Source organism: Lonchura striata, chromosome 32, assembly GCF_050655825.1.
Source record: "Lonchura striata isolate lonStrDom1 chromosome 32, ASM5065582v1, whole genome shotgun sequence".
NCBI lineage: Eukaryota > Metazoa > Chordata > Aves > Passeriformes > Estrildidae > Lonchura > Lonchura striata.
In genome coordinates, this window is record NC_140734.1 from 5,393,863 (window position 1) to 5,402,978 (window position 9,116).

General features: G+C 54.9%; 1 protein-coding gene across 2 annotated transcripts; it reads left to right on the top strand.

Moving 5' to 3' along the window:
* Nucleotides 1–497: 497 nt before the first annotated feature.
* Nucleotides 498–8,861, top strand: LOC146764633 (uncharacterized). 2 transcript variants are annotated; one of them, XM_085564361.1, is made up of 2 exons: nucleotides 498–3,844; nucleotides 5,422–8,861. In XM_085564361.1, exons 1-2 carry the CDS (start codon nucleotides 3,344–3,346, stop codon nucleotides 5,452–5,454), a joined length of 534 nt encoding a protein of 177 aa, XP_085420487.1. In that variant the 5' UTR covers nucleotides 498–3,343; the 3' UTR covers nucleotides 5,455–8,861. The 2 variants fall into 2 exon arrangements, with proteins under 2 accessions (XP_085420487.1, XP_085420488.1); XM_085564362.1 differs by having other exon boundaries at nucleotides 5,436–8,861.
* The last annotated feature ends 255 nt before the right edge of the window (nucleotides 8,862–9,116 follow it).

A 9,116-nucleotide genomic window follows, 5' to 3' on the forward strand; every position in this document is an offset into this window, starting at 1 on the left:
ACACCAGCTCCTATGGTGGCAGCATGGCTTTCTCCTCCTGGGCTGGACTCCTACCATCCTTCAAGGCTTTCTCTCACCTCAAGCTCAGCTTCAGGAGGCTCCTGTGCCTGGGACAAATGCCCTGGGCCAACCTTGTGGCCAGGCAGGTGCCACCGCCCTCTGCAGCCCCTGCACTCCAGCTGAGCCCCCGGGCAGGTCAGCACCCTCCCCACAGTGTGCTCTGCCTGCTCAGAACTGGGGACCATCCACCCAGGAGTGGGCAACCCCCCCAGGGAACCGAACAGTCCCAAGACCCCCACTCTTTGCACAGCCCAGACCTCCAAGACGTCCTGCAGCACCTCGCCAGAAGAGTTGAGCACCACAGCCTTCAGCATGATGCCCATGGCATCCAGGGTCTGCAGGGAAGACAGAGAGCAATAGCAGGGGTTCTCCTGTCCCTCCCACCCTGGAGACTGAATTCCTTGGGCAGGATGTCCACACTGCCTGGGTGATTCTGGGACAGGCAGTGTTCTGCAGGCACAGCAGCCTGTGATGCCCATGGCCGAGCCCTGGGAAGGGGATGAAGGGATGGGGGTGGGAAAACAAAGCAAGACCCTGCCATGCCTTGGGTTTCTGATCACGAGGCAGCACGGCGTGGCCAAGAGCAGCCCAGAGGGCCTGGGGTTCCTGCAGCTCACCCAGCAGTTACCTGAGCATAGATGCAAGCCTCCAGGCTCATCATTTCCTCTTCTGGAGGAAGACAAAGGACACTCAGAAAGCAGGAGCTTATCAGCTGTGTGCTGTCCTGCAGCACTGACACCACAGAGCTGCAGAGAGAGAGGTTCCAGTTGGATATTGGTGATGGGAGCAGCGTCTCAGGGCCTTGTGCAGGTGGACACAGAATGCTGGGCTGGGTCTCTGAGAGGCATAAGCAGGTACCTCAGTTTGATGATGGCCAGCATGGTGAGCAGCTGCAGCTCTGTGCAAATCTGCTTCTGGGGCTTCTCATTCCGCAGCACAGCTGGGCTGGCACCTGGCAGCTGCCAGCACCCAGCGCCACCAGCTCCTTGCCCTGCACAAGCACTGCCCTCACAGGGTGCTGGGGTTCCCTGCGCCCTTCCCCAGGTGTGCCCTCACCTTGATCTGCTCTGCCAGCTCATATCTGCAGCAGACGAGCTGCAGGCCTGGTAATGATTCACAGTCTGTGGTGCTTCTGCACAGGGTGCAGATGCTCTCAAGGAATTTCAGCTTGTTATCCTTCATCTGGCAGCCAGGGACAGAGAGACCACGGGGGTCTGAGGGGGGACACATGGCCAGCAGAACCAGAGCCCTGGGGGAGCAGCAGGGCACAGCCACCATCCGATGGCTGCGGTTACCGGGCAAGAGAGCCTGACACAGGTCTGGAGGAATGCCATGGCTTCCTGCTCCTCTTCATACACAGGTAACCCACGGGCATCTAACAGAGAGAAGGAAGGGCCACAGAGGATCTGGCAATGGGAGAGAGCAGGGGAATGTTATGTGTAAATGGATAATTTGCGCCTGTAGGGTGATATGTATGTAATGTTTCATATTACTGAAATAATTGACATAAAGCATATGAGCCAGAGCTAGGGGGTTGCTTCACATATGTTGAAACTACTGCTGATAAAACTTTATTTACAAGTTAATACACATAGCTCATCCGGAGATGGGTCATTTCTCAAGGTGATCTAGGAACTCCCAGGCAATAATCATCCCAATGACTACCCAAGATTGAGAGCGCTGGAACCACCAAAAAGATGCATCTCAATGACGGTTCCTGTAACTCCATCAAGGATGTACATTGCTTCCCAAACACCATGGTTTGGACAACTCAGCGCAGAGAAAAGAGACTCTATGAATTTGTGGGACTTTGAATGGAAAGAAAAGACTGATCACTGAAATCCCGGCCTCAAGCAAAATAAACCATGTAAAAATCGCTTTCGCAGGATGGTTGGTGTGAAACATAGGGGACCCTATGCTGTAGTGGTCAGACCTGTGTCTCACCCAGCACCGATCCCGGGCTCAGCACCGTCCTTTTCTTTGTGGCTGCCTCAGATAGAATTTGATTGGTAAATAAAATTATTTTTTTATTTTTAATTTGGCTGGATTAATTTTTACCGATAACAGGAAGATCTGCCCTCCACCTTGGTCTGTGCCTGTTCTGCTAGCACAGCTTTGCCATGAGGATCCTGGCTGGAGGGTGCCCAGCAGAGGAGCTGCCATGCTGGGGCACAGCTTGGAGGGGAAAGCCGCTGGCAGAGGGGCAGGAAAGGTGCAGCGCCCCATGGCACCCCTGCCTCCTGCCAGCCCAGCTGCTGCTCACTGCCCTCACCTGTCGCCCTGATTTTTTAAGATTTTCCAAAGCCTTCTGAGTTTACATTCTTGTAGCAAACTTTCTCACACACTTTCTGTAAACTACTTATTGTTTTTGCATTCCTTCATAGAGGTGGAGAAATTTGATGGACTGGTAATTTGTCCAGTGTCGTTGGAGAGGTGGCACTTTCACCCTCCAATCCACTGTCACCTTTGCAAAACTATAAATGCTGGAGTCGGAAATAAAACTTGCCTTTTTTACCTTTACAATAGCAGCGGGTCGCGTCGTGCTTTCTCGTGTCCTGTAGTGATATCTGGTGACCGCCGCCGTGCATTGCAGCTTAGCCCGGGTGAGATCGTGCTTATTCCCCCCCGCTCCCCCCCTTTGTTTGGCGTTTTGCCTGCGGGTTTCATGATGGACTCTGGTTTTGGACCTCTGGAGGGACCTCCTGGAGCGGAAATGTGTTTCCATTTCCTGGAGTGATTTTAAGAGATTGTTTCTGTGGGCGAGGCAGCAAGGGCTCTTTTCCCTGAGGAGGCGCTTTCTAGGGAGACGTGGTCTCTCGTGGGAGGCAGTCTCATGGACGCCCTGTTTGAAGATTGCTCTGCAGACGGGAGACCACTGCTGATGCAGTGAAAGAGGTTGGATGCGGTTTGGCGGTGGTCTGGATTTTGTAGCTCTCGGAGTTCCCTGGGGGAACCTGCCATCTCGGACGTGGACGAAGGGGAATTTGAGTTTCTGCGGGATTCAGACGCTTCCCCTTCTCCCCGGGACGGTGAGCCGAAAGACGGCTCCGCCTCCGGGGTGGATCGGGCTCCCAGCCAGCTGGCCCCGAGCGATCTCTCGGACGGAGCCCCGCAAGCTTCTGGGGGCTCGGTGGAGCCGGCTCGGCCGCCCCGCCGCGCCCCGCGCCGTGGAGGTGGCGGGCCGGGGGCAGGACCGTCCTCTCTTTGTGCCTTCCCGGCGGCCGGGAGCGACGGGGGGCCCTTGGATCAGCCTCCGCCTCTGATCGAGTCTGACTCGCTGACGATGCTTTGTCCAAATTGCGGTGTTGCTACGACACACCCCCTGGGGGCGGCGGGAGAGGGCTCGCCCGCTCCGAGCTCGGGCTCGTCCTCCGGGGCAGCGGCGTCTCTCGTTTCCGAGCCTGGGCCGGACTCCCTCGTGTCGCCCCGCGGTAACGTGGCTCCGCGCACCGCGTCTCTCCCTGTGCCCCATCCCTCCCCCGTGCCGGGGCCGCGGTCCGTGCCGGAGTTGCGGTCCGTGCCGGAGTTGCGGTCCGTGCCGGGGCCGCGGTCCGTGCCGGAGTTGCGGTCCGTGCCGGAGTTGCGGTCCGTGCCGGGGCTGCGGTCCGCGCCGCCGCCGGTTTCCGCCGCCGTGCCCGCTGCTGATACTGCGGACGGCGCCGCCGAGGTGCCGGCCGGTTCGGCCCCTCCTGCCCCGCCTGCCGCGGGGGTCGGGGCTGCGGCGCGACGGGGCGCTGGGATGTTTGCCTTTAGCGCGACTGCTGACGCGGCCGGCGGGAGACCGGTGAGTTCCCGGGGCAGCGGATCCTCCCCGGCGGCTTTGCGGACCCTCCTCGCCTGCCAGGTGACCGTGCGTCCGAAGGACCACGGGCGGTTTTGGCAGGAGATCCTGGATAAGGCTGAGGAGATGTGTGACCTTGGTCCCTCGCGGAGCCTGCCGGGTCACGGGGGAGGCTCCTCTGGCTCTGCTGATGCTGCGGGGAGCGTGGTGTCCGGTGATGTTGCACCGCCTCGCGGTCAAGCGGCGGCCGCTGTCCCTGTGGAGCCCACGGGATGGGACGCGGCAGGTGTGGCAATCTTGCCAAGGGGTCCCCAGGCTTTCCCTGAGCGCAGGAATGTTACTTACAACACCCATCGGCCTTTATCGTTTAAGGTACTGAAGGAAGTCTATGATACAGCTGCTCGGTATGGTGTCGGGTCTGCTGAAGTTATGCAGACGCTCCGAATGCTTGCTGCTGACATGCTGACACCCTACAACATCCGTTCTTTGGCACGTGCTCTTTTTAACTCTGTGCAGTTTGACATTTTCGAGGACAAGTGGGCTCACTTGGCAGCCAGCACAGTGCAGAAGAACACTACGCTGGGGCCGCAGGATCCCAGGCGTGTGGTTACCACTGACATGTTGATGGGCACAGGCAATTATGTTGATCCTCAGGGACAAGCCAGATACGATCCCCTCGTGCTTGACCAGTGCCGGACACTAGGCATGGCAGCAATTGTTCAGACCCTGGAAATGGCTGCTCCTCTGGAGCCATTTGCAACCATTGTCCAGGGGGTCTATGAGCCTTTCATGGAATTTGCAGAGAGACTGGCTGCCTCTGTGGAGAGGCAGGTGGCAGATCCTGAGACAAGGAGACTTGTGCTTACGAACATGGCAAGAAGTAACTGCAATGCAGACTGTAAGAGGATCATAGAGGCTCTTCCTGGTGAGCCTACTGTCTCGCAGATGGCACAGGCCTGTGCAGACCTCAGCCCCTCAGTTCGGAAGGTGGCTGCCTGGGCTACTGCCTCGCAGCCGGTCTGGGCGGTGCCGCAGGGCTGGCAGCAACAGCAGGGGAATGCCCAGACCAGCACCAAACAGGGGAAGAAAGCACAGAAGGAAAAATTTCCCTCATACGTGTGTGGCCGGTGTGGAAGGCCAGGCCATCTAGCAGATGTTTGCAAGGCGACTGTGCATGTTAATGGCCAAGCACTGCCAGGCACAGGAAATGGGAAGCGGAGGGCAAAGGGGAGGCACGCCCAGACATCCTCTCCAGACCCCGGAGCCCATGGAGGTTTGCTCAGCTAGCTTGCAGCCAGCACCTGTGGCTCAGCAGGTGTGGATATCTGCACAGCAGCAATAGTTGTTTTAGAATCTTTTAAAGTACACAAGGTTCCCCTCGATGCCTTTGGTCCCTTGGGGGAGGACGTGAGTGCCTTCCTTATAGGGAGGTCTAGTGCCACCCTTCAGGGTGTCATTGCGCACCTGGGGCTCATTGATGCAGACTCCACAGGGCAGATTTGTGCAATGGTTTCCACACCCACCCCCTCCCATCATGATCCCGAAAGGGACAACAACTTGCTCAACTTATGCCTTTTAAGTCTTCTGTTCGCAGGATGGCTGACTGGTCGTGAGGTGATGGCAGTTTTGGATCCACTGGACCGCCTCCAGTTCACTGGACCACTGTCCTGACCAAAGACCGTCCCGAGATGCTGTGTACCTTGTCATTCCTGGTGTGACACCGTCAGAGATCCACCTCTGAAGGCTTCTTGACAGCAGCACTGACATCACGGTTCTCTCCCTTGCTGCCTGGCCTCCAGACTGGCCCCTGGATCCAGTGGAGACATCTGTTGCGGGCCTGGGAGGAACAGCATGGTGTTATGTGAGCCAGCGGCCCGTGCTGGTCACAAACCCAGAGGGACAGACGGCTTGGATCAGGCCTCATGTTACTTCTGCTGATTTCTGGGGGAGGGATGTTCTGTCTGTGTAGGGGGTGCACATCGGGATGGGTTTTTGATGGGGGCCACTTCAGTGAAGGGTGCAGAGTGTTCTACACCTCCTATACAGTGGCTGGTGGACAAACCCATCTGGGAGAACCAGTGGCTCCCCCCTCAAGATTAATTGATCACCCTTCTAAATGTGGTGCAGGAGCAGTTGGACCAGGGTCATCTGCAGCCTTCTACCACTCCCTGGGACACTCCTGTCTTCTGCAGCAAAAAGAAATCTGGGAAATGGAGGTTGTTACAGGACCTCTGGAAGGTCAATGCTGTCATGGAAGGCATGGGAACATTACAGGCGGGCATGCCACCGCCTACCATGCTTCCTGCAGGCTGGCCGATCTTCACCGTGGATTTGAAGGATTGCTTCTTTACAATTCCTTTGCATCCCAATGGCAGACCAAAATTTGCTTTCTCAGTGCCAGCAGTCGGCAATGCTGAGCCCTCACAGTGATATCAATGGAAAGTTTTGCCCCAGGGGATGTGCAATTCTCATGCCACATGCCAATGATATGTGGCCTATGCCTTGTCTGGAGTTTGCAAGCAGTTCCCTGATGCACGTCTGTATCATTATATGGACGACATCTTGGTGGCTGTGTCCACCCAGGATGAGCTGCTGAGGATTCAGCCTCGGTTGCTCGATGCTTTGCATGCTCATGGGCTGCAGGTGGCTCCAGAAAATGTTCAGTAGCAACCTCGTTGGAAGTATTTGGGGGTCAAAATTCTGGAACGGACAATCCGACACCAGGAGGTGCAATTTGTGCATTGGTGAAGACACTGAATGATGCTCAAAAATTGATGGGTGTCATCACCTGGTTACGTCCATACCTGGGACTAACTGATGCACAACTGTCTCCTCTTTATGATCTGTTGAAAGGAAACTCTGATCTAAAATCACCTTGCACATTGTCCCCTGAGGCACGTCAGGTGCTGGAGGAGGTTCAGCAAGCTGTTTCTGCTTGCCAGGTTTATCACATTGGTCTTCCGTTGATATCACTGTGTTTGTTACCACTCCAGATTCTCATCCCACAGGTATCACTGGTCAATGGAGTGACAAATGGTCCAATCCCTTGCACATCTTGGAATGGGTTTTCCTGCCCCATCAGCCACAGAAGACGGGAACCTCATCGTCTGAGCTCCTTGCTTGTTTGATGATCAAATGCCGGCAGTGGTGTTGGCAACTGATGGGTGCGGATCCCGCAAAGATCATACTCCCGGTGTCCCGGGAGGATTTTGACTTGAGCTTGCACACAGCATGTCCCCGAAAAACTTTTCAGGGCAGATCACTTATTATCTGCCCAGCCACAAGCTACTGCATGTGGTGAAATTCACAAAAATCTCTTTGTGGCTCAGAAATAGTCAGGAGCTAGTGCATGGACCCACTGTCTTCACTGACAGTGGAAGACAGAGAAGGCCATTGTTACTTGGAGGGACGGATCCGAGTGGCAAGTCCTGGAAGGTCATGAGGATGGGTCAGCCCAATTGGTTGAATCGAGGGCTGCTGTCATGGCATTTGAGAGATTTTCCCAGGAACCTTTCAATTTGCTCACGGATTCTGCCTACGTGGCCAATATCTCACAGCGATTGGGTTATTCAGTTTTGAAGGAAGTCAGTAATCCTGCCTTGTTTCATTTACTGAAGACTTTGTGGTGTGCTATTCAGGCCCGGGTTCATCTGTTTTACATTCTGCATGTGAGAAGTCACACCAATTTACCGGGGTTTGTGGCGGAAGGTAACGCAAGGGCTGACAAGTTGGCTAAGCCTGCGTGGGTAGCACCTCAGCCTGATACACTCACAGGCCAAGGCATCGCATGGGTTTTTCCATCAGAATGCACATACTCTGCAAAAGCAGTTTCAGCCAGCTGAGGCTCATGACATTGTCGAGTTATGTGATGACTGTCACACACTTGCTGTGCCTTTACTGGCAGGGGTAAACCCTAGAGGCCTTAGGGCCTTGGAGCTTTGGCAGACCGATGTCACCCAGACTGCTGAGTTTGGCCAGCTCAAGTATGTGCATGTCACAGTGGACACGTTCTCCTCTGCAATGTGGGCTTCTGCTCACGCTGGAGAAAAGGCCCACGATGTCATTGCCCACTGGAGGCAGGCCTTTGCCGTTCTGAGCATACCTTCTGCTGTGAAAACCGACAATGGTCCTGCTTACGCATCGCAGCAGGTGCGGCAGTTCCTGCAGTTGTGGGGGGTGTCACACAAGTTTGGTATCGCCCACTCTCCAACTGGCCAAGCTATTGTAGAACGTGCTCATGGTACTCTGAAGCGGGTTCTTCAAAAACAAAAACGGGGAATGCAGGGTGAGACCCCGCACAGTCGGTTGGAGAAAGCATTGTACACCATCAATCATCTTACGTACAGCAGAACTCAAATAACCCTGTCACTTTGAATCATCACCTTTTGTTGCAGGCTATGATGAGGCACATCAGCCTCAAGGGAAGGTTTGGGTGTGGAATTTAGTCACCAAACAGTGGGAAGGTCCCTATGACCTTATCATTTCAAGGCATGGGTATGTTTGTGTGCCCAGTGTGTCCACAGATACTGGGGTGCACTGGGTACCTTCAAAGTGTGCTCACCCTGACCTGCGACCGCAGAGACAGAATCCGGCCAATGAGCAACATGGAAACCGTGACCAAACTGAAAGGCATCAAGTGGATGAATCATTGAGTGATGACTCGGATGCAGATGACACAAGTGATCATTCCAATGATTCCTCCACAAGTGGACACTGAACATTGTTCATTTTTTCTTTTCCTTTTTCTTTTTTTTTTTTTTAACTGAGAAGGTTGAGATGTTGCCCTGATTTTTTAAGATTTTCCAAAGCCTTCTGAGTTTACATTCTTGTAGCAAACTTTCTCACACACTTTCTGTAAACTACTTATTGTTTTTGCATTCCTTCATAAAGGTGGAGAAATTTGATGGACTGGTAGTTTGTCCAGTGTCACTGGAGAGGTGGCACTTTCACCCTCCAATCCACTATCACCTTTGGATGCTGGAGTCAGAAAATAAACTTGCCTTTTTTTACCTTTACAATAGCAGTGGTTCGTGTCGTGCTTTCTCGTGCCCTACAGTGACACTCAACCTGGAGCAGGAGTTAGGGCCCCTCTGCTCACCCCCTCCTCGGCAGAGGCTGTGCTGAGGCTGCCATTCAGCCCTGAGCAGCTTCAGCACTGAGGCATCACAGCCACCCCTGGGCTTCTGTGAGCCAGGGAAACAGGCTGGGGTCCCAGCCCTGCCCAGCCCAGCAGGGCGCCTCACTCACCTGTCTGTAGGGGCTGCATCATTGTCAC